Here is a 25,981-nt window from a genome sequence, read left to right as displayed (position 1 = left end):
AAAACCGTGTTGAATAAGGAACTTTAACAAGAAAAAAATCTTCTTGTATATCAATGTTTGTTTGTTTTTTTGTTTTTGATTTTGTTTTTTGCAGTTTTTGGCTGGGGCTGGGTTTAAACCTGCCACCTCTGGCATATGGGGCCAGCACCCTACTCCTTTCAGCCACAGGCGCCGCCCCCCATGTTTGTTTTACAGCACAGATACTTTAGGATCAAAGAAGCTGCTTAATATGGTTTATAGCACATAGCTGTGTGCAGCAAATGCATAATGAAGTGAAATGAGATTTAACAGAAACCCCAATAGCTAGTGCCCTGGAGCAAATAACCAGAGCAAAGTGCATTAAAAAAAAAAAAAAGACTAAGCAAAACAAAACAAAATTTGAGCAAGTGGTAGGATCATCTTAACTCTTAAATAAGCTACTGGGAAATGAGTAGTTCCCAGACTTTTAGCCATAAAATTTGCACTATTCACATCTCTTTCAAACATGAAAGAAGAATGATACCTTTCGGGAACATGACGAACTTCCCATAACCAGCTTTCTGGAAAATAGCTTCGAATTTCTGGCTTACTTACTGGTAACAGGGTCTTCTTATACCGGTGAGAAACATCTGCTATTATGGAAAAACGATATAAATTCTTATAGCTAAATTTTAAAATATTGCCATTAGTCTATAATTTCAGTATTTTCTGAAATACTTAATAAACATAATGAAAAATTTTGTTTAATGCTTTTAAAATAGAACTATAGAAGCTTGGTGCCTATAGCACAGTGGTTATGGTGCCAGCCATACACACTGAAGTTGGCGGGTTCAAACCCGGCTCAGGCCAGCTAACCAACAATGACAAGTGCAACAAAAAATAGCCAGGCATTGTGGCGGGTGCCTGTAGTCCCAGTTGAGGCAAGAGAATCGGTTGAGCCCAGCAATTTGAGGTTGGTATGAGTTGGGACACCACAGCACTCTACCAGGGGCGACATACTGAGATTCTGTCTCAAAAATAAATAAATAAAATGAAATAGAACTATAGAGACCTTAGAATTATTTCCCCACTAATAGCATGCAAATATCTTGTTTCCTAAATTGTTAAATGTTTAATATTGCTGAGATTATACAAGATACTGATCAGTTTATAAAATTATTTGTACTTCTATAATTTTAATAGTTTTTTGGTTTTGGTTTTGGTTTTTTCCCCAATTCAGAGTCTCACTGTGTTGCCCTTGGTAGAGTGCCATGGTGTCACAGCTCACAACACCTCAATCTCTTGGGCTCAAGCAATCCTCCTGCCTTAGCCTCCCTAGCCTACAGGTACCAGCCATGAAGCCCAGCTAGTTTTCTATTTTTAGTAGATACAGGGTCTTACTCTTGCTAAGGCTGGTCTCAAACTCCTGAGCTCAAGCAATCCACCCACCTGGGCTTCCCAGAGTGCTAGGAATATAGGCATGAGCCACTGCGCCTGGCCAATAGTTGTGTTTATATTAGAAAATAGGGAGGTTTGTGTGATTCTTCTACCTTAACTCTGTAATTATTCATATTTACTTTAATAGAAATGAATATAAGTTTTACTTCCATCCAAGATGTACTAAAAGGGACTAGATTTACTCTTTTATCTTAAAAAATTAGATAACATAATCTAAAAATTAGATACACAATATTTAAGGATGTAATTTTAGATGTTGGAACATAAACAGCACAGGACTGTGATCCATGAGAGAAGGGAAAAAGATTAGGTGAACCTTAAAATTGTCCCAATTTACTGCCTACAGGCAACCTACAGGCTAGGGCAGGGAGAGGAACCCATGAGGAGCCTGGTGGTATTGAAGGTTTGTGGCAACACAGATGGAGTTTTGGGAGGTTGAGCTGCCTAGAATGAGGAGTAGGATGCCAGGGAGGAGGGGGCTGCAGAGAGTGACTTCCATGTAGCTGAAGCCAAATAAGTTTGGGAAATAAAAAAATAAATGTACTGGATTGTTTATTACAATGTTTCATGTAATAAGCAAAAATTGTAAAACCATCTAAATTTGTACTCTGATTGTTTTGCTCAACGGTGTATTTTAAACATTGTTCTTCTCAATGAATATATTTCTACAAACATAAAATTGGCCATGTACCAAAACCATGTTGTTATATATATTATACACATTATACATGAGTATATAACATATATACTCATGTGTTGCTTAACCATGGGGATACATTCTGAGAAATGCATCATCATTAGGCGATTTCCCAGTGGTGTGAACATGGTACAGTGCACTCACACAAACCTAGACGGTATAGACTACTACATACCTAGACTACAGGGTACAGCATATTGCTTCTAGGGTACAAATCTGTGCTGCATGTTACTGTACTAAACTCTGTAGGAAACCGTAAAACAATACTTGTGTATTGAATACTTGAGTATTGAAACATAGAAAAGGTATGGCAATAATATGGTATTATATTCTCATGGAAGCACTGTCATATATGCAGTCTGTCATTGACTGAAATGTCGTTATGTGTTGCATGTCGGTACACAAACAGGAGCTATCGTCCTGTTGTTTTGTTAAAGACTATATATAAGTGAAAGGAAAATCTAAAAATTTCTGAAAATATATTAGGTCACAAAATATGAAATGTCCGACTGTGAACCAAAAGTTCAGCTTATTATATCTCAAACAAGAAGCAGTACAATTAATCTAAGCATATGCCTAAACTATTGACACAGTTTTGCCATCTTAACAGTAACTTGTGTATGCCAGCAGTGAAGAAGCCTGGCAATGAATCAAAAAAGGCATTTTCGACAGCTTGTTGATAATTGAATGCTTTTCCTTGCAAAAAATAGTCCAAAGCTGGAAGAAGTGGTAGTCACTTGGAAGCTCTATCATCCACCATATTCACCGGACCTTGCACCAAGTCCAGCTTCTGTAGTATGAGCAGCATTGTTTGTGTGACACAGTCGAGTGTTGTCTTGCAAGAGGACTGGGCTGTCTCTCTTGACCAATTTCAGCAAGCATCCTCGTTCTTGCATCTAGTTAATTGCAATAGACATCCACTGTAATCAAATGACCAGGTTTCATAAAGTTGTAGGGGATAATACCAGTGCTGGACCACCAAACTGACATCATTATCTGTTTTTGTTTTTTTTTTTTTGTATTTGGTAGCAGTTGTATTTCCTTTTTTTATTTTTTATTTTTCTTGGAGTTTTAGGCTGGGGCTGGGTTTGAACCCGCCAGGTCTGGCATATGGGGCTGGTGCCCTACTCCTTTAAGCCACAGGCACCGCCCATTTTTTAAAAATTTTGGGTTAGGTACATATGGTTAGGTGACATTATTTGTGCTTGTAAGGTAGAGTCCCAAGTCTGAGTTGTAGTTGTGTCCTTTGCCCAGGAAGTGTGACACATACCCCTACGCTGTACCCGATAGGGGGGAACTTACTGAAACTCCTCCCTCCTTCCACCTTCTTGAATTTAATTATGCTTTTCTCTCCTGTGGGCCTATAATTGTTGGCCTGCTAGTTTCAGATTAAAACTGAGTACATAAGATGCTTGCTTTTCCATCCTTGAGATATTTTTACTTAGGAGAATGTTCTACAAATCCATCTAGGTAAATACAAAAGTCTCCATCTTTTTTATGGTTGACTAGTATTCCATGGTATACATATACCACACTTCCTTGATCCATTAAAGGGTCAATGGGCACTTGAGTTGTTTCCATCTTTGCAATTGTGAATTGAGCTGCTATAAATATTTGAGTGCAGATGTCCTTATGGTAAAATGACTTTTTCTCTTCTGGGTAGATAAAAATGAGATTGCAGGATCAAATGGGAGGTCTACTATTAGTTCTTTGAGGATTCTCCATTCTTTCAAAAGAGGCTGTATTAGTTTGTAATCCCACCAACAGTGCAATAAGTGTAGCCTCCTCTTTGCACTCCCATCAGCAGCTGCAGTTTTGGGACCTTGTTTTGTGGGCTATTCTCACTGGTGTTAGATGATATCTCAGAGTGATTTACGTTTCTCTGACGATTAGGGATGGTGAGCATTTTTTCAAGTGTCTGTTGGCCATTTGTCTGTCTCCTTGCAAAAGGTTCTGTTCCTCTCTCTTACCCATTGACTGACGGAGTTGTTTGCTCTTTTCTTGTTAATCTGCTTGAGTTTTTTGTATATTCTGGTCACTAGCCCTTTGTCTTACTCATAATATGCTTTTTAATTTGCTCAGGTCCCATTCATTTATTTTTTGACTTATCCATGGTTTCACAAAAATTGCCTTTAAAAAAACTTGGAAAGATAACCACAAGTCAAAAATGTATGTTTGAAAGAATGAGGATATACCTTCACAATAAAAATAGAACAAGTAGTGTCAAAGTGAATGTCAGCTATATCAATGTCAAATTTAGTACTTAAGGAAATTCAACACCTCATACTTAATAACCTAATCTTAATGAGAGTTATATAAATTCTGAATACATATTTTGTGGTTGAAACAAAAATAAGATTTCAACTTTTATATACGTACGCTTATCTTTATGCTACATTTAGAAATCTTTAGCTATATTTAGTCAGTGTGGTTTCATATTGAATTTTTAATGCTTGTAATATCACCAAACCACAGAATTTCATAAATCAAAGGCATATTGGTTGTAGCTTACACAGGATAATCATTCAAGTTTGTAGAATGATTTGGCTTTAAGTTTATAGTTGGTCTTGACTCTGTAATATATACTCTGGGCTATACTACAGTTCTTCTAATTCCCAAAATGAGAGATTTTCCTTTATAGGCATTTATAATTTATTTTTCTACTTTCAGTTATAAATAAAACATGAAAACTGGCTTTCTATGCAGGATAAATTTACACATCATTCCCCATATGAAGCAAAATTGTGATTAAAAAAACATACTTACGGTGAATTTCCATCAACTTAAATTTGTAAGTGAGGACCTGGTTTGCAATGGTGCAACATTCACTGAAAGCTGTGCGGCATCTTGGGCCTATGGTAATCCGCGCAGCTCGTTGTTCACAGGTTTCATCAACATGCTGGGCTCCATCATAACAACATTTCTTTAGTATTTTATGTTTATATTTAGCAGCTGAAATTGTAATAACACAAGTGCCTTTGATTATCCATAGGGTTATAACATCTCAGGCTTAGAAGGAATCTCAAGGATACCTGGATTCTACTGCTATATGGCCCTGCTACCCACCGTAGCCACAGCTAGTTGACCTGCCAGGTTGCCCTTAGAACTACCCTAGGAATGGGGAAATGCGACTTTACCAGATGGTCTGTTTCAATTCATAATAGTTAAATAGCACCCTGTGAGTAAAATAAGTTAAATACACAAGAAGCCTTCACTATACGAATACTTCCTTCTTCAAGCTAAATATCCTATTTTTTCAGAAAGTTTTTTTATAGCATGGCTGTGGACCTTTGTCAATGACATCATCCTTCATTGTAAGTACTTGATGTCTCATTTTTTTCGTTTTATTACAACTCAGAATAGAGATTAGAATTAAAATAACTCATACACAAATGAAAGAAATTATTATATTAATATAAGGATGATTGTTAGTGGAACTCAGTTCACTGACTTTCAGTTCAATGTCCTTTTTACAGAAACAAGACCAAATATCATATTTTATTTAAATAGTTATTTAAAAATAATTCCCATTAGATGTATTTTCTAAGGAACAATCCAAAGTGATATAAACCATGAAATGCATATATATGAAATGGAAGTAATAGACTTTTATAAGTCCATTGTACCCCAAAGTGAATCAAAGGGTAAATTTTCTCAGAATAAAATGGAAGAATATAATTTTAATTGCTAGAGGAAGTTTTTAGGGAGAAAATACTTATTACAAATAAAAGTTTTCATATGTATACATACACATATATATTATTTTTCTTCTTTTTTGGGAGGGGGGTAGAGATGGTCTCTCTATGTTGCCCAGGCTGCACTCCAACGCCTGGCCTCAAGCAATCCTCCCACCTCAGCCTACCATAGATTTTAGAGGTAGAAATAATAATAAAGACCTGTTTTCCTCGGAATAATGATATGGCAAATGAACTACTGGATTTATTTGAATTAATCTTCTTTTTTATCACCCATTCTATTTGAATTAGAGGAAATGACAGAATATTGAATTTTCTCTAGCTTTTGAATGATGTCATCATAACCTTTTTATAATCACATGAATCTTAAAATACCTGCTTCCTCTATTTTCTGTTTCAGCATTCTTCTTGGCCTATGAATTTTTTTACAAGGTTCATCTGTTAAAAAAAAAAAAAAGAGAGAGAGAGAGAGAAAAGAAGAAAAAAAGGGGATAAAATCTTAAGAACACTGCCATATTAAGTATTTAAAACATTCATAATTCACTCATTCAACAAATATTGAGGGCCTGCTTCAGATTAGGAATTATGCACCACAAATTTAAATTTGATTTGTTTTATCTTAGTGGAGCTCATGACCTAGTGTCATATAGTTTGACTTGTTTTGTGTGAATTTGGTTTTGAACCCTTTAACGTTTTTGATCCATTGACTACAGAGAAATACTCAAGCATTTAGCATAATTTTTTTGATGGGTATGTTATTTTCATTATTTGCTCTTTGTGCTACATGATTATAAATATGAATATGAATACTATACTATCAAGCATAATTATAAACAATCTTGAAACCATAAAAAGGTAATTTAGATATGATTCCTGCCCTTAATGAGCTCACAGTACAATGGGTGAGACAGACGTACAACTAAGTATAAGACTGTGCAGTGACATACTGCTATCATATTACTTGTGAATAGATCTAGTCCCTCCAATATCCTCCCTATTAAAGGAGGAGGAAATGATTAATTCTATATGTGGAAGAGGTCTCATACAGGAGATGATTATCATGCTAGCTTCTCCAGCCTAATAAAGAAGAAAGCAGTGCCAATGGGTAAAGGCCCAATGGTGTAAAATAGCACAGTGCCACTCAAGAACTACACTGGTTCTGTATAGCTTAAACAAAAGGTAAGGCACAGCAGGGTAAGAAATAATTGGATATAGTGAAGGAGAAGGTTAGGGAAGGCTTTCAGGACAAGAACACTAAAGAATCTGTACTTTATATTGAAGACCAATGAAAAATTTATATGAAAGTTACATAGTCATGGCATTCTAAAATCAGCAAAGAGAATATTCTTGAAGAGGGACAAAAATCAGGTCTAGGAGGCAAATGATCAATGTAAATTTCAGTTATAAAAATGTCAAGCATTTTACCATTTCCTTGGGAGTCATCTGCATTTGCGTTTGTGAGGAAGGTGAGTCCAACTAGATGGAACACATCTGCATTGTTGCGGCCACCACCTGCCCCACATCCCAGATCATTCTTCTCTAAAACTTGAAATACCTGTCCAGAAAAGCAAAATGTTGAGGCTTTTCAGATTTATTCATTCGTCCAAATAACCAAAAGTACTAGTTGTTACATGGTTACAACAAAACTGTTAAATTTCACTAACGACCAAAGACCAAATTTCTCCACTTTGTTTCTAACTTTGTCTTTTTGAATTTATTAATTTAAATACTCATCTATTCAAAATTAAATTTAGAACTAAGTCTTTTTGTTGTTATTTTGTCTTTTTTTTTTTTTGAGACAGACTCTCATTTTGTCACCCTGGGTAGAGTGCCATGGCATCATAGCTCACAGCAGCCTTAAACTATTGGGTTTAAGTAATACTCTTACTCAGCCTCCTAAGTAACTGAGACTACAGGTGCCTGCCCTGACAATTTTTTAGGAATGGGTCTTGCTCTTGCTCAGGCTGGTCTTGAACTCCTGAGCTCAGGCAATCCACCTGCCTTGGCCTCCCATAGTCCTAAGATTATAGGTGTGAGCCACTGGGCCTGACCAAAATTAAGTTTAAGCAAATAGCTTTGATGAGGAGTCTTTTAGAAACTGAACTATGGTGTTTTGTACATAGAACACATGCTCTAATCAATGTAATATCATAAGTAAATGCATACATAATACAAATAGACATGAAGGGGTGAATTAACAAATAATTTAATTTTGTTTTTTTGTTTTTTTTAAGAGAAAGACTCATGCTCTGTTGTCCTGGCTAGAGTGCAGTGGCATCATCAAAGCTCAGTGAAACCTCAAACTCCTGTGCTTAAGCAGTCCTCCTACTTGAGCCCCTGGAGTAGCCGGGACTGCAGGCATGTGCCACCATGCCTGTCTACCTTTTCTTCTATTTTGCTTTTTGTGCATGTGTGGAGGTGGGGTGGGGTGAAGGGGAGTCTCATTCTTGTTCAGGCTGCTTTTGAATCCCTCAGCTAAAATGATCTTCCTACTTCAGCCTCCCAGAGTGTTACAATTATAGGTGTGAGCCATTGCACCTGGCCAGAAATTAATTTTTAAGTTAAAAAAGAAAACAAAACAAAACATAATCTCCTGGGTTTGGGGACAGGAAGGCTCTAGGTTCTATACAGGCAAGAACTTGTTTGGGGGCTTGCTCCAGTTTTAATTTTGACCCTAAATATCCTTTTCTCTATGAATGTGTTTAACTTTACAGTTTCTCAGTTCTTTCTTCCCTGTGCAAAGAATTCAAACTTAGAAAATACTAATAGCTAAGCATTGTGGAGATAAATAGAAACTTAAAATAACTGAATAATTTTCAGATTCTTCTTTGCCATAAATTTTAATGGGAATAAAACAACAGCAACAATAAAAAGAAGCCCAAAGGTGACCTATCAAGTCTTCCCTGGTGCAGCTACTATTAATAGTATAATCACCCTTTCACTACCCCAAACCCAACCCCAAACTGTCTCAACTGATGACCCTTTTACTTCACGAATGTAATTGCAATCCTGGTCATATGTTTTTAAATTGCTTATGTCTGTATTTGGAAAAACAAAAAAGGATTGCCCTATGCTTTAGAAACTAACTTAAAGATGGCTTATTTTCCTAAGAACCGCTATGGTGAGTGGGTTACTCCCCTTAATTCTTACAACCTACCCTAGTGGCCACACAGTAAGGCACTACATACTGATTCTAATTCAAGAAAGGCAGCACTTAACTCTTTCCATGGACTTTTTGGTTTTTCTTTGGACTCCATACACAGCACTGTCTACTGCAGCTAATGCCACCCATGAATCCATCTCACTCGCCATAGTTAGAGACACAGTCTGGCCTGGAGAATATGCATCTGCATTTGGAGACAGGTGAACCTAAAAATTAATTTGAAAGAGAAAAGAAAGTATCATTGGCATGAACAAAACCTTTCATTTTTGTTCGTTGACAGCCTCCTTCATTCAGAAAAAAATGTAGTTGTGATTTATAATTTGTAGCTGACCTGGAGCTGGTTGCCACACTTCTCTTCAATGTTTAACCAGACTGAGTCGGACACTAATTCTGCTGTCTGCTCCCCTGTGACAATGTAATAGACCAGGAGACGGGCTGAAGGAACCATGATCTGTGTCACTGGAATGTTGATACTTTGATAAGATGAATCTGGAAGCTTCTCCCTTGTGCCGAAGTGTATGATTTTGCCCTTGGATAAGATCTAGAAATAAACAGTGGCAGCGATAATGAGTTCAACAACAAAACTTGTACATCAGGATGGATTTTGGAGTTGAAGCAGAAATTATGCTAAAGAAAAATAAAGTGAACATGTATTAGCCTACCATGTGCCAGGCAGGAACCTTAATCTTTAACTCCTTTAATTTTCAATATACCAATACCGTGGGAATGTTATTCCCATTGAAGGAAGTGAAGCTTGGGATATTTCTTCTGATTTTAATTCAGAATCACCTAACTATCAGATTAGCTAAAACTTGAACCCAAATCTGTCTGAAGTCATCACACTGTTCCTAAAACCTCCTTTGTTGTCTTGATTAAAAAAAAAAAAAATAGATGGGATGGTGCCTATGGCTTACTCGGAAGGGCGCCGGCCCCATATACCAAGGGTGGCGGGTTCAAACCCGGCCCCGGCCAAACTGCAACCAAAAAATAGCCAGGCGTTGTGGTGGGCGCCTGTAGTCCCAGCTACTCAGGAGGCTGAGGCAAGAGAATCGCTTAAACCCAGGAGTTGGAGGTTGCTGTGAGCTGTGTGAGGCCACGGCACTCTACTGAGGGCCATAAAGTGAGACAAAAAAAAAAAAAAAATACATGGGTAAATGGAGTGCATGTTATTTGGGGATTCAGTTTTAAATCCATTACATTAAACTATAAGTTGGAGGATTAAGATTTAAAAACAAATCCTCAAATATCCCTTAAATTGTGCTCAGGGAGCAGGACTTCATACATGGTTTTGGTACACAGTCCATAAACTTAGTCTCTCTAAGTTTTCATCAGTCAAAATGTTTCTATAGTCATTAATGATTTTCAGTTTCTTCCCCAAAATTGTTGGAAAAGCCCTCACCACCTATTTGGCCTAGCGTTGAAATAATTCATTCCATTTCATGGCAACTGTCACAAAGTCTTTATGATATTTACACATCTTTTCCAGATTTCACAAAGAGGCTTGATTGACCCACCTCCTGTTTAATATAACTGACACTTTAGGGGTGTTGCTGAGCTGTAGAATTGGAACAGGCATGATGTGACTCAACTCTTAAGATAAAGATTTGAATCTTTTCTTTCATGCCAGTGAAATGCTCTTATTTGAGCTAGGTCTAGTCATGTAAGTTTTGGCCATGAAGTAGAGCAGAGGGAGTGTGATGTAAACAGGCTCTCTGTGGAATAATCAGGCCCTCTTTGGTGAAGAGTTACCAGATCAGGAATCAGAGATCCTTGGTTCAAATCAAAATCTTTCTTTTCTGAGTTGAGTGACCATGTGAATATTTTAAGTTGCTTGTTTCTCAGTTTCCTCACCTGTGACATTCATGCCCTATCTGAACGGTTTTTGAAAAAATGATATTCAAATTAGATGATGTTCTTGAAAGTGTTTTGTACCTACAAATGTAAAGGATCACTGTAATGCTTCTATATAAGCAAAGGAAAATGTTCTAGGTGGCAGGCTGGAATAAGATGTAAGTCTGTTATTATTGTACTTACCAAGTAATTATAGTGATTTATTTTGTCAATATATGGACTTTTGGCTGTAACCATAATATTCAGATGTTCTCCCACAAGCAAAGTTTTATGGTTTTCAGTCCAATCAATATAAAGGTAACTTTGGCTGAGAGATGAGTATGCTACTGCTTGGTAAACTTTGCTGGCCTGATTTTCTTCTGGAAGATCTGGGGCATCAGTTTTGACCTGAAAAGGAAAATTTCAAAAAGACATTGTGGACTGTGATATAATACCTTCTGTAAAACATGCCTTTCACATTTTTTCTTTGCTTTATAAATTTCTAAATTTCCATTACTCTAGTGTTTGGACTTCTGTGTTATCAGGTAACTTTGCAAAGACTGTGGAGAATAAAGAGAGGATGTGTTATGGTGGAAAAGTCTGGTGAAATAAAGAGAGAAAGATGCTTCAGGAACAAATATGAACACCCTTCCTGAAACATAGTAACTTAGGGACTACTTACTCTTCCTATGAGATGGGATGGCAGGAAATGAATGGGTGGTGGGGAGGGTGGCACTGACTCTTGGGGACTTGGGGACAGGAGTTATGAGTGAATATCGTAGAGACCATCTGGCCCAGTGTCACTGTGAAGTACTGGGCCAGACGAGTGCTTCTAAAGTGGGGTGGAGCAGAAATGATATCATGGCAGCAACATCCACCTTCAGAGAGCAGAAGGGCTAACATCTCCATCTCATGCTGTGCAGTCAGATGTGCATCGATTTGCAGCCCAGCACCACCACTTACTAACTCTGTAAGTTATTTAATCAGAAGAGAGGTTAGAAGCCTCCCTTTTCTCAGCCACAAATGACAAAGATAATATTCTCTAACTGATATTGCTGATTAAATGGATATTAAATGTGTTCTTCATGAAGCTCTTAGCTCAATGCCTAGCACTTAGTAAGTGCTCATTAGCTGATAGTGAATGTGTGGATTCTGCAGTCACTCACCTGCATTGTTCACTTGCTCATATTCTATTTGAGATTGGGAACTTGATCATTATTTACAGGGAGAGAAGACTATTAAGTAAGTGCTAACATAAAATGGTTCTGACAGTTAGAAAAAAGGAAAGCTTCTACATTTGACATTTTCTTGGCCCTGAGAAAAGACTGAAAATGTGGAGGAATAAGAGGATATTCCTACCACTCATGTCCAGCGTCACATGTATAGAAAGAAAATAATTAATTCTCAAATAAAAAATTGATAGATCTATCTTCCACAAGGATCATTGAGTGGATTAAGCAAATAGTCTCTGGAGCTCATTTCTTTTGGATGCAAAATTGTGGAACTATTCACCGGACTTGCATACAAAATCTGCTGCATCTCTTCTGCACGCTAGCCAACACACACAGCCAGAAAGTACACATTATCCTAAAACATAGAGCAGGAGAATTCAGCTCACATGAAACTCCAGCATCGCCACTTCAGATGGGAGATTAACCACAAACGAAGCTACTCCATCACTGAGACTTGTCATACTTTGCTTTGGTTCCAAGTCTGATGTTTCTTGGTTTCCGCTGACTGTCTGTGAATTCAGAGTTACTGGGACCCCTCCTACCAACTGGTCAAGTTGATCCTTAACCTGCACCTGTTGTCAAAACAATGAAATCTGTTTCAACAGCTCATTATTTCTTTTAACACATAAAAATTCTAAACTAAATTTCTTTTCTTTCCACCAACATATAAATCATATTTCCTTTTCTTTTTTTAATTTTCTGAGATAGAGGCTCGGGGCCCGCAGCACAGTGGTTACAGCGCCAGCCACATACATAACGGTGGCAGGTTTGAACCTGGCCCAGGGCTAGCTAAACAACAATGATAACTGCAACAAAAAATGCCCAGGCAGTGTGGCGAGTGCCTATAGTCCCAGCTACCTGGGAGGCTGAGGCAAGAGAATCGCTTAAGCCCAAGAGTCTGAGGTTACTGTGAGCTGTGATGCCACAGCACTCTACCAAGGGTGACATAATGAGACTCTGTCTCAAAAAAAAAAAAAAAAATGTTATTTTTCTGAGATGGGGCCTCAATATTTCGTCCAAGCTGGAGTCCAGTGAATAGGCATAAGCATTATCATGGCTCACTGCAGCCTCACCTCCTGGCCTCAAGCAATCCTCCTGCTTCAACCTCTGGAGTAGCTGCGACTACAGGTATATGCCACCATGTCTGGCTTATTTACGTTTAATTCAGTAAAGAGAAATGTGTTCTCTGCTTATAGAAAGGTTTAATCATATTTAGTTAAATCATTCTTGAATGGGTTCCCTCTTATACCAAGCAGTTCCAAAACATAAATATCATTCTATTAAATCAGTCAAGGAGTAGATATCATTAAGGTCTTCTACTATCTAAGTACTGTATTTCTTTGATTGTTTTTGTTTGTTTGTTTGTTTGTTTTTTTGAGACAGACTCTCACTTTGTCACCCTTGGTACAGTGCCGTGGCATCACAGTTCACAGCAACTTCAAACTCTTGGGCTCAAGTGATTCTCTTGCCTCAGCTTCCCTAATAACTGGGACTACAGGCACCCATCACAACCCTTGGCTATTTTCATTTTTTTTATTAAATCATAAACACATAGATCATGTATATATTAATGCATTTATTGGGCACAATGTGCTGATTTCATATAGAATTGGGAATGCTTATATCACACTGATTAATATATACCTCATCTGGTTTCCTTAATTATTGTGTTAAGACATTTATACTCTATACGGAATAGATCCAACATGTACCCTTGCATTATGCACCATAGGTGTGATCCCACCATTCACCCTCCCTTAATCTGACCTCTCTCCACCCCTTGGCTCTTTTTAGACATGAGGTCTCCCTCTGGCTCAGGCTGGTCTTCAACTCATGAGCTCAGGAGATCCACCCACCTTGGCCTCCTAGAGTGCTAGGATTATAGGCATGAGCCACCACCCCTGTCTTCCTTGATTGGTTTAATTGGATAAAGAAGAAGATGAGGCAACCACTTCTGGGAATATTTCTCTTGGGCATGAAAAATAATAAATAGATATACTGTTTTTTTCCTTATCCTCTACCTCTCACCACCATGCATATATATGTATATGCACACGTATTTATTTATATATGATCAGTGTACAATTTCCACAAAGATATATTTATATATTTTATTTTTAGATATATATAGAAGATAATTTAACTTTATAATCTATGTATATTATTTTATATAATACTTTCTTATATATTATATTATACATTACTAGATATTATTAAATTAAATGATTACATAAAATAGAAGACACTATAAGCATAACCAAAGATTGTTTTAGGTTTGCTAAATCTTTTTCTCTTAAAAGCCAGTGACCCACAGTATGTAATAAGTAGCACATTTTAAATAGTGTATGCTTAAGTTGATTTTTTTAAAGTAATACATTGTCAAGGAATAAAAACAGAAACATTGTACTCTGGCTTTCTAAAGTAAGGACAGGAGATAAAATTTCCATTCAATAATGTAATGTAAAATGATTAATATATTATGTTTTGTAATGAAATATATAATAAAAATGTTAAATGTAATCAAAAATCAAATGAATGCTTCAACTCTATACTAACAGCATTTAAAAAAGGATAAGTAGAGGAGGGAGATAAAAATGAAAGAAGAAAGAAGAGGCAATAAAGATAGAAAAAAAGAGTCAGGAACAGAAAGAGTCAAAAATGAAAAGGAGAGAGAGCGATAGAGGGAGAAGAGAGAGCAGACAGAGTCCTGCACAAAGGCAAAGTGAAAGAAATATGTACACGGGAACTCACGGGAAATAATAAAATGGTGAAAGAAAGGGGTCTGTTTTTAAGAAATGATATCTCCACCTTAAGGATTTTTAGAACTCACCAAATAATTTTAGATATTAGTCATTCTTTAACTATAGACTTCTGGGGTTTTTTGTATATAATCTATGAAATGCTTGCTGAGGCCCTTAACTGTTGAACTCACTCCGAAGACTGCAGCTGGCCTGCAGTTTCCCATCTCTACAGGAGGGGCAGAGATTTTGGAAAGAGCTCCTTCTGGGACTTGCCTCTCCAGTATCTTTCTCCTGTTTTTCATTCACATGTTTTCCATAAATGGGAAAAGATAATCATATTTAGCAGGATTCCCTCCCCTCATTACCTTGATGGAATATGGAATCCCAGGCTTCAGGAAAAGAGGAGTAGCAATCAAATTCAGTTTGTAGGGAGAGAGCACATACTTGATGCCAGGTACTTCTGCCTCTTCAGAAAATCCACCTAAGGAAATGACATGAATCCACCTAATGTCATGCTGACATTTTTTAGGAGTATAATGATGTGTACAGATATTTATTCTGTCTCTAGATGGCTCCACAGGCTGATTCATTCACTCACTCCACTCTTGCATTCATTCATTCATTCATTCATTTACCAATAGTAAGTAGAACGTGGCTCCTGGTTCAGGGGGCCACTGCAGAAGAGCTTAGATTTCAGGTGTCCCCAAAGTTATGTATAAAGCTTTTAAGTAGAGAGGCACTTGCAGAAGTAGAACTATAGGACTGGACTGAGGAGAAATGGGAGGAAGGGATACTGCTTGTCATTAGTGGCCCAAGTTTCATATAGGTATGTTCAAGGGATTGAGGAGAAAAGGAAAGGGTAGGCCAAAGACTGACCCTTAAAGGGGTCCACAGAGCACAGGGACATAGAGAGAAACACAAAAGAATCAGAAAAAGAGAGTCTGATGTAGAGAGAACCTTGAGGGTCTGTGGAAAAGCCCGATATGTTCCCTTCCAGCTAAAAATTAAGTTAAACTATTAAGAATCATTTATAAAGTTCTAGTATATCCAAAATCCTTTCCAAAAAGCATATCCCTATTGCCCCCTATACATATCCTATACTTTAGCCTAAAAGGATAATCGGCTATCCTCAAAGATCAAGCTTCCCTGTCCACACTTGCTGTTCTCTATGGTGGGTGCCCTGCCTCACCCTGCCAATCATCTAGAAACTCACCCTTTTCTGAAGGTCGATAGCATTAAATACTTTGCTTAGAGTACATATGAAATTCGTTCTTGTAACAGAGTTCTTTGTTTACCTGTCTGATGCCTGATGCTAGTTTGTAAGCCACATCTGTACAGAGATTATACATTGCTCTTGTTGGTAGCCTGCATGTTTGGCAACACTTTTCGATTATTTCATAAATACTCCTTAAACTGAATTTATTTGGAATAAATTTGAGGAAAAAAATAACAGGCAAAATAACATTAAAATAATACTGAAAACTGAGAAGTGAAGATGGCGGTGGCGGTGCTGCTGGCGGCAGCGGCTTCTCGCCAGTAAAAAAAAAAAATAATACTGAAAACTTTACATTTTCAGACTTTAAACATCAAAAGAATACTAAAAAGTTTAGACTTTAGGAAGCATTGCGCTCAACTCCATCATTGTAGAGAGGAGACTAAAATAATGATAATGGTATTAACTTTCATTCGCATACTATTTTATCAAACATTTTTACATACATGATCTCATTTTCGTTTTGCTTTTCACCAGGTGAGTACTTGGGGTGCCAGATGTTCAGGCTAGATAGCTTTCACAGACACTTTGGAAATGAATTGGGCGGTGCTATCCCATTTTTACGGCTGAGTGAGTAGGAACCCAATGGCTTGTCTAATGACTCAAAAGGGAGCACTCACTGACTTTCATTAATGAAATAAAAATTTTGGTGTAGTTATATAAAAAGTGAGATTTAACTATGAAAGAAAATAAAATATGAAAGAACTATGGAAATTATTTATACCTTTAGTATTCTATCTAAATATTTCCAAAAGAAAGTTAAAGAACCCCCCCCACACACACACAAAATTTACCTGTAGATTCTGTGACTGTCACAGCAATGTAAAGGTACTTGTTGTTTACATCTTCTAGACTGTCATAGGATAGTTCTTTAATTGCCATTTCAGAATCAAATGTGACTTGAGCAACTCCATTTATCAACTTTTAAAAGGGTAAAATGGAAGAGTTATTTCAGAGAAGAATTTATAAGAATAAAAATTAACAAACTCTAGTCTTCCTAGCCTCTGAGCAGGAGAGTGTCAGAGGAGTGATTTAGCATCATTAGTAAACTGGATTGCTGAGTCCACAATTAAGCCCAGAATGTTATTTTTTAAAAAATTTTATACAGAATTATACATGTGGAAGAGTCTTGAACCTCATATAGTCTGACAAGTCTTTTTGGTGCCAGCTGACAAAGAAGACAGTCTTCTTCCAATCCCTGACCTCTCAGCTTACTTCTGCCCTTAACTGAGGGTTTGTTGGATATTATATTTAATACGTACTTTGCTGCTCATAAATTTAAATACTAATTTTAAAATAATGGATAAAGGAATTTAGGGTAAGTCACATCACGTTATTTAATAATTAATACAACAGTGAAATATAATTTGCTGTACTTTTTTCTTCTGAATTTGAGTGACTTGAGTTGAGGCTTTTTTGTCTTATTTAGCTTTAAATTTGAGAGTTTAGGATAAACTCTTGCATTTTCAAAAGGCATTTAACTTATATCTTGAGTAAATAACACTGGCTTTTGAAAAAGCAGAGGCTAAATAATCAATGATGCAAACTACATGAATATGCAATAGTGAGCAAAAAGGACAAGAACCCTTACCATCTGTAGTGTAATGTAAAGAACACCGAGTAAGTGAAATGGGAACCAGGATCTAATCTCATTCCAGTAACCACCAGATCTTAACCAGGGACAATTTCACCAATTTCTTATATCTTCTCTTGGTAAGAAATCATACTGTCTCTTGGCATATAATGGGAATAACTCAGACCCACAAAGAGTTTAATGTCAAAAATGATAGACGAACAAATAAACCATTACCAGGAAGAAGGCTTTCTCAACCTCAGCATTACTGACATTTTGGACAGAATCATTTTTGTTGTAGAGGTCTGTTTGTGCATTGTAGAACTTCAGCTGCCTCCCTGGGCTCTACCAACTAAACGCCAGTAGCACCATCTTCCCCATTTGTGACAGTCACAAATATCTTGGGAGTAAAAATGATCCCTGGTTGAGAACTCCTCCAATAAAGCATGAAAAATGCTGTAACAAGAGAGCCTCAGGGGAGGGAGTAAATGATAGGGGCGGCTGACCTAGTTTAGAGGAGTCGGGGGAGGCTTCCCAGAGAAAGGGTGCCAATGTTGAAACTTCCAGAATAAGAAGGAATTAGCAGTGATTAGCACTGTGGTAGTGGGTGGCATGGGGGTAGGGGAAAGAGTGTAGGGGGAGGAGAGGAGGTGTGGAGGGAGGGAGGAAATGACATGGGATTAGCTGGCTAGGGAGGCCAATGCCAAGGAAAGTGGACTTTCCCCTAAGGGTAATGGGAAGCCAATGGAGGATTTTAAGTTTCAACTTTCAAATGTACACGTGCATTAAGGGATCAGACTAGATGATTTTGAAGTAACTTTCCATCTCTCATATCCTGATGCATCTGTAGATATGAATGAATGTGCCTGAACCTCTTACCGTTGTGTTTCGCATTGCTTTTCTCATCATTTCTTTCTGATAATCTTGTAAGTCTTCTCTTATTCCAAAAGTGACATAAATGCCAGCCTCAGTGACTACTTCATTATAAGAATATCTGTCAAACAATAGCATAAAGTCCTTTTGGTAACATGGTTACAATAATAAGATTGAGATAAAATGTGACAATTTGATATTACATAGGCACTTGATATACTTTAAAGTGTATTTCATGCATAAAGCCATAATAATAAAGCTAGAATATGGATTTTTATTACTATATACTACATGAAAAGAATTGAGGGTGGGAGATCAAAAGACTCAGATCCAGGGCCCTTTCCCGTAGGCCGTGTTACTTCCTTGATGATTTGATATCAATGGGGAGCCAAGCCCTATTTTCTGTCTTAAAAGATACATATTCAATCGTACTATTACATGAGATGAATTCTTTTTCAAAACTAAAACTGAACATTTCCTTTTAGTTTAGAATTAAACTAAAATAAATATTCTGTAATAGTAAATAATGCCATATAGCAAAAGTTAAGTTTCCTTACTAATGGATTGTAATGGAACAAATAAATTGTCTCCATTACAAAAAGTTGGTTTCTCTTAAGTGAACATTTTATTTTGGTTTAAGCTAAGTGACAAACTTAGTCTAAACCAGGATAAAAGGTACTCTATTTTCAGAATAAATGCTAATAAGAGAGGCGGTGTAGGGTAGTGTTTGAGGCACAGATGCCAGAACCAGACAGGCTGTGTGATCTTCAGCAAATTTTTTCATATTTATTAAAACTGAAAACTTTCACTTGCAACATAGGGATTGTTGTAGTATCTACCTCATGGAGTTGTAAGTATGCCAAGATATGCTAAGTCCCCAGAATATATACTTATTACAAATTGGCTATTAATAACTACATTATCATCTTTAAATGGTCTAAGATTTTGTGATAGGTTGTTTGTAAAACTAACCTCAATTCACTATCTCCCCACACATCCACAATCTTTGTAGTTCCTGAGTGCATAAGGCAAGGGAGGGGTCTATTTCCTGGGGGCTGGCCCTGCAACTTGCTTTGGACAAAAGAATTAACGTGGGGAAGTAATGGTATGTCTGTACCAGGCCTAGGCCTCTAGAGGACTTTTATGGTTTCATTCTGTCTCTCTTTGAGCATTGTTACTGCTATAGGCTGGCCCACAAGCTAATGAGAGATACACACGGTCCAGTCACTCTCAGCCCTAGCCACTGCAAGACCCATGAATAGGACCTTCCTAGACCAGCCAGCTCCCAGCTGACGCATCAACTGACTGCAGGTAAGCTGGCAAGCCAAGCTGACAAGAATTTGGCCTGGATCACCAGAACTTCCCAGCAGACTCCTAAGTGTTTGTGGCTCTAAGGCAAGGGTCCTCAAACTGCGGCCTGCGGGTCACATGAGGCGGTGTGATTGTATTTGTTCCCATTTTGTTTTTTTACTTCAAAATAAGATATGTGCAGTGTGCATAGGAATTTGTTCATAGGTTTTTTTTTTTAAACTATAATCCAGCCCTCCAACCGTCTGAGGGACAGTGAATTGGCCCCTTGTTTAAAAAGTTTGAGGATGCCTGCTCTAAGGCATTGGGTTTCCAAATAGATATGTACCATTCACTGGCTGAGTACATCATGAAAAAAATGACAAGTGAAGGCTTCATAGCTCAGTCCCAGTATTCTAAGTCATGCTAGCTTCTAAACATACATGCTGAGCTTAAATCTTTAGAAGTTTCATTTTTTGTGTGTTTTGTTTGTTTTTGCCAGTGAATAACCAACAAAGCTAAAATCCGCATCAGCTAAAATCAGATTAAACAAATAAACTTTTGGCAAGATGTCTCTTCAATCAGTCAGTCTCAATGTCATGGCAGATTCTACTAGGAAAACACAGATCTGACTTTCGGCAACTATCTGTCACAAACCAGAGTTGGCACTTAATTTAGCTCATTAATATGAAAAACAAAATAACTTTCTTACCTTGCTTTTATGGTAATTTCAAAATTCTTAAAGTTCTTATAACTAATGAAATTGCTTTCTGGTTCTATTGAGACAGTGAAATGTGGCAAAACTGGAAGGAAAGATGAATAGACAATATTACCATTTGAATTAGCCTTTAAAGCCTAGTAAACAACTATACCTTGTGGTCTAGTTAGACAAGCTGTGACAGAAACACAGATCCACTTTATCATCAACATTACCATTGTCATCATCGTTAACTACACTATCTTTGGGGAACCATCTAGTTCCACCAATCAGAGTTCAATCCATCCTCAACATACCAGAAGTAGTTTGTGTTTTGATTATAGCATTTATTATAGGCAATAGAGCAATTCTCCCCTGGAGTATGGGATCCTTAAAAATAACAATATATACAACAATATCTTTGTATATCTCCCAACTTCTCTTTTCTTCTATTATTCTTCTCATTATTATTACTATTATTATTTTTAGACACAGGGTCTCACTCTGTTGCCACCCAGGCTAGATTGCATTGTCATGATCATAGCTTACTTCAGCCTTGAACTCCTGGCCTAAAGAAATTCTCCTGACCCAGCCTCCCAACTTTTCAATAGTGAAACAAGATGATGAGATTTGCATTTCAAGACTATTTTGGCTAATACAAAGCAAGATACTTTGAAAGCAGAGACACCAGTTAGAAGGCTTTCTCAGTAGTCCAGAAGCCTGGTGATGAATTTATGAGGATGGCAACAGATAGTAATAGGTGGATGAATTGTATATACAGAGGGTGTCCAAAAATATATACACATTTTCAGGTGTATATATATTTCAATATATAAACCTGCATTCAATTTGTAATACTCAATTCACATTTCATTTCAGAAATTACAAAAAGTGCTTCATGTGACTTGTATTCATCTTTGTTATTGACATATATTGAGCATTACCATTTTAATACAGCTTTTTCCCTTCTTAAAATGTGTACATGTTTTTTGGCTCCCTTTGTATATACAGAAAGCAGCAAAAACACTTAGAGAAATGAAAATACATGTTACAGGGGGCCTATAATCTTCAGGTTGTGTTTCATTGTAACAAGTTTGTTTTGTCACTGTTTTCCTGGTTAATTGTCAAAATATATGTAAGCATTTAATTTTCCATATCTTTAATTTTCCATATCTTTATGAGTCTCCTGAGCGGGGAAAATGGTTTTGAGCAGAAGAAAGTTAAATTTGAGGGCGGTGCCTGTGGCTCAGTCGGTAGGGCGCCGGCCCCATATACTGAGGGTGGCGGGTTCAAACCCGGCCCCGACCAAACTGCAACCAAAAAATAGCCAGGCGTTGTGGCGGGCGCCTGTAGTCCCAGCTACTCGGGAGGCTGAGGCAAGAGAATCGCTTAAGCCCAGGAGTTGGAGGTTGCTGTGAGCTGTGTGAGGCCATGGCACTCTACCAAGGGCCATAAAGTGAGACTCTGTCTCTACAAAAAAAAAAAAAAAAAAAGTTGCTCCAGAAAGTTAAATTTGATAGGAGAGCACGCAGATGCTCTAGTAAACTACTACAAGAAATGGAAAGATTAAGCCATTTATATGTTAATTACTAGTCCAAAATAAAAATTTGTTACATTTTCAAATTAATATATTGAGGATTTGTGAACCAGAAGGAAAATAGTGTTAGACTAGGGAGTTGTTGCCTTTATTCTGTCAATGGTTGTAAGACTTTATTGAAACATTTATTAATACTATAGGGTTCCACTTTACCTCATCTCTGTTTAAGCTTCTCTTAATTATAATTATAATTCTAGAAAGGACCTTAACTAGTTAAGCTCTTCAGCTACACTAGATCTCTTCCAGCTGTATGATAAGGAACACAGACCAGAGAGGTTCGTTTTCTCAGTCAAGGTTAGCAAGGATGCACTGAAGCTAGAACCTGGGCATTCTAACAACCACCACTCTCCTCAAGCTCCATCCAGTACTTCTAACCATACCAGTAGACTGCCTCATCTTCATCCCCAATCATCCTTAATGATTTTGCATTAAGTACATCAATAAAAGAATTATTGCAAAAGACACTTTTTGTAGGTAAACTTTTAATTGTCAGAAATTACCATATTCTTTAATTTCAAAATATGTGGTTCCGGTTGTTGAAAAGTCCTCTTTATATTTAGCTCGAATTGTCCACACACCGTATCTGTGGAAGCAAAATATTGACAATTATCAAAGTCACCAGTTATTTTTTTTTTTTTATTGTTGGGGGATTCATTGAGGGTACAATAAGCCAGGTTACACTGATTGCAATTGTTAGGTAAAGCCCCTCTTACAATCATGTCTTGCCCCCATAAAGTGTCACCAGTTATTTTTAATTCACCAAGAGGAAGTCTAAAAAATTCCTGACTTACACATAGAAGAATACACAAAGATGTATACAACCTAAGTATATTTTATTTGACAGATTTTTAAGCAATAAATAGAAACAATTGAGCCTTTTTATAATTATAGAAATGGTTAAGTAATCAGTTTTTTATACATTGTGTCATCTTGTGCTAGGACGTTATGTTAATATAGTCATTATCTTTGATTCAAAGAGCTTATAATACTGGCAGATTTACTTAACCCTCAGCTTAACTATGCTAACATAATACTAGAATGTAAACTATGGTAGAAAATCTACAATAATGTCTCCAGAAACATGGAATACAGGTCAAGCCTATATAGTTGATAAGAGTCACAACACATATAAATAAAATTATGGTTCAAAACAAAAAGTGTCAAAAGAGGAATGTGACCTGGGTTTAATTAACAATCTTCATTCAAAAATCCACACTGAGCACTGGATTAAGCACCAGAGATCAAAAATGAACAAGATAGAAGAGCACCTGTCTTCATAGAGTTAATAGTCCTGGGGGTTCAAAATCTTACGGTTCCATTTGGCTAGCAAGTTTGACTTAGGCAACTTATGTAACTTCATATGTGAAATGGGGAAAATAATGCTTACCTTGCAGATCGGTGATGCAGCCAACAAATGTTAAAATTATGAAAAAATTATTATCATCATTATCAATTCAGTGAATATCTATCAAGTGCCTATTATGTTGATGTGCTGGAGATAAAACAGTGTGCAATATAGACAAGGCCCTGCTTTTAAGGAGTTCATAGCCAGTGAGGAATAAAAAAGAAAGCAAATAAATAATTATGGCATTGAGATAAATGTTGTGAAGAAAATAAACAAGATGCTGAGATAGAGAATAAAAGAAATGAAAGACAACATTAGGTCGTGCATCCAGGAGGAGCCTTTTTGTCAAGGTATAATTTACTCTGTGTCCTAAAAATGAAAAGAAGTCAGCCTTATGAAGAGCAAGGTCAATCCCATTTGAGACTGAGGGGACCACATGTGCAATGGTACTGAGGTAGGAAAATACTGATCATAATAGACTCTGGTGGCTGTCATAATCCACCATGGGGCAAGGGGCACCAGATGAAACTGGGAAATGATAATGGTAATTAAATAATAGGTTCAATTCAAAACTATGGAGTATGTAATATTTTCACAAAAGTATACAATTTTTAAATTATCCAAATTATTTAAAATACCCAATCTGAATCTAAATTTTTAGAATGTTTTCAGTACAGTGAATTAACTGCAATCTCCCTCCTAGAGGGCAGAAGAAAAATAATGGTAAGATTTTGCCTAGAGATTTTGTGTAGACATATATATAGGTTCACTTGTCTTCTTCATCCAGCTCTGTCTCTTCTGAATTTTTATTTCTATATGTAAATAGAACTGGTGAGAAGTATTGGGAATTCCCCTTCCCCCAGGAATACAGCCCTAACTTCTCCTTAGACTTTAAAAAGTTTTGCCTACTTACATTTGTGAGCCTTTGGTAATACTAAATGGCTGCCTTTGGATACCGCTTCACAACCCAAAGTTCCACATGTACTTTGTAGAGAAAATTTTATTAACAAAATTTTAACTTACTCAGGATTAGATGGAATATTGAAGTCAGGAAAAGATATAATTCCAGTATAATCATTTTCTTCTACCATGTCAACTTCTGTTCCTTTGGGATCCTTTGAATAAAAACAAATACATTCAAAGCACAGAAACCACATTTAAAAAAACTTAACTGATTGTATGATCTTTGATTTACAAAAATATTTACGAACCAATACCCCCGTCTTCAAATTAAGCATGAAGGATGAAGAACAATTAAATGTTAAGGAAGGTAGTACAGTTCATTTGAACCACTTCCCTCCCTCTTTATCAAACCTGTCCCATCTGTCTTTGTTATCTAAAAGAGGCTGTACTGTCTATTGTACAACTAAAAAAAAAGAGTAACAAAATGTGAAAGAAAAAGACCCCACACTAGTATTTTTAATAAACTAAATGTGAAACTTAGCAGGCATTATAAATCCCAGAGTCCAGTTTTTGTCTATGTTCATTTGAAACTTCCTAAAATAAATATTCTATAAATGGAATTTTTAAACTAGAATTCTAATGTATGGTATGGACATTTTGGCTTGATAAAACCCTCAATACGTTAAACAAATTTGATAGCGGTCATAAAGCTTCCCAATAAGCTTCATTTTGTGTTCAGGTGAGCAAATTATTGAAGTGAAGGTTTTGAGTTTTTTTGGACTTTTTTGTGATGGTGAAGGTCCAGTTTAGACTTAACTCAAAAACTCAGCACCATTTGCCATGACTGAAATTCAAGATTTGAAGGTATTTATTTTCTTGAACTATAAATTGTAAAACTTACAAAGGCCTATTTTGAATAAGAATTACACTGGAGGCTAAATATTCTTCATCCCACCATCCATCGTGCAATTATTGATATCAATCCTTCCACGATCATCTTTCTTAAATACTGTTTTCAGGTACTTCCTACAATACTGACTCCCCGTGGCTCTGGGTTTGGCTCTCTCAATCCCCCCTTCCAGGGGCAGCTCTTTAAAAAAGGCAACTGGCATCCATTTCTCTGTTTATGGTGCCAGAATTCTGCATCACTCAACTTCAACAACGGAGATGTTGGATGAACAGCGTACGTCCACACCCCTAGTATTCTCTAATAGAAAAAGCACACTGGAGTTGACATTGCTTCTCCTTAGTTCTCCTCCAGACTTTCTGTCAGTCACTCAGTTTATTTACTATTCTCATTTTTTATTTCTTGCTGCTCCCAAAGCTTAACTCACGCTGTTTCTTACATGAGATGATCTTCATTCTTTTAAAAGAACTCTGTCTATTCCTTTCACTAAGTCCCAGATCATGGTTTCCTTTACCTATTCCATTCCAGGGAATAATTATATCACTCTGACCCCTAATTTGTTGTCCTTGTGAGCTCATGTGTTATTTGTCCTACTGTGTAATTTCTTTGGTTTATATTCTACTGAGGTTTTGTTCTGTAGTATCTATTCTCATGCATTTGCATTCTGGTGAGTTTTTATTTATTTATTTATTTTTGAGTAGCAGAAAAAGTGCCAAATCCTATGATGAAGGATGATTATTAGTACACCTACA

The 25,981-nt window shown here is 36.9% G+C and overlaps 1 protein-coding gene across 3 annotated transcripts in view; it reads right to left on the bottom strand.

Moving 5' to 3' along the window:
* Positions 1-25,981, bottom strand: part of LOC128566920 (complement C5-like) — a 47,952-nt gene that overhangs the window by 2,855 nt on the left and 19,116 nt on the right. For 2 of the 3 annotated variants that reach the window (XM_053564042.1, XM_053564049.1), the window contains exons 5-18: positions 24,443-24,534; positions 22,575-22,657; positions 20,493-20,583; positions 18,500-18,614; positions 16,842-16,968; positions 15,140-15,255; positions 12,420-12,605; positions 11,006-11,209; positions 9,303-9,512; positions 9,028-9,177; positions 7,234-7,363; positions 6,184-6,246; positions 4,880-5,065; positions 503-611 (exon numbers count right to left, since the gene is read on the bottom strand). In XM_053564042.1, coding sequence (XP_053420017.1) covers positions 503-611; positions 4,880-5,065; positions 6,184-6,246; positions 7,234-7,363; positions 9,028-9,177; positions 9,303-9,512; positions 11,006-11,209; positions 12,420-12,605; positions 15,140-15,255; positions 16,842-16,968; positions 18,500-18,614; positions 20,493-20,583; positions 22,575-22,657; positions 24,443-24,534 — 1,862 coding nt within the window. The remainder of the gene's footprint in view (positions 1-502; positions 612-4,879; positions 5,066-6,183; positions 6,247-7,233; positions 7,364-9,027; positions 9,178-9,302; positions 9,513-11,005; positions 11,210-12,419; positions 12,606-15,139; positions 15,256-16,841; positions 16,969-18,499; positions 18,615-20,492; positions 20,584-22,574; positions 22,658-24,442; positions 24,535-25,981) is intronic. The other variant, XM_053564052.1, reaches the window with a different exon arrangement.

This window comes from Nycticebus coucang, chromosome 2 (genome assembly GCF_027406575.1).
Source record: "Nycticebus coucang isolate mNycCou1 chromosome 2, mNycCou1.pri, whole genome shotgun sequence".
NCBI lineage: Eukaryota > Metazoa > Chordata > Mammalia > Primates > Lorisidae > Nycticebus > Nycticebus coucang.
Note: the sequence above shows the minus strand (reverse complement) of the source record. Positions and strands in the feature narration are given on the sequence as shown.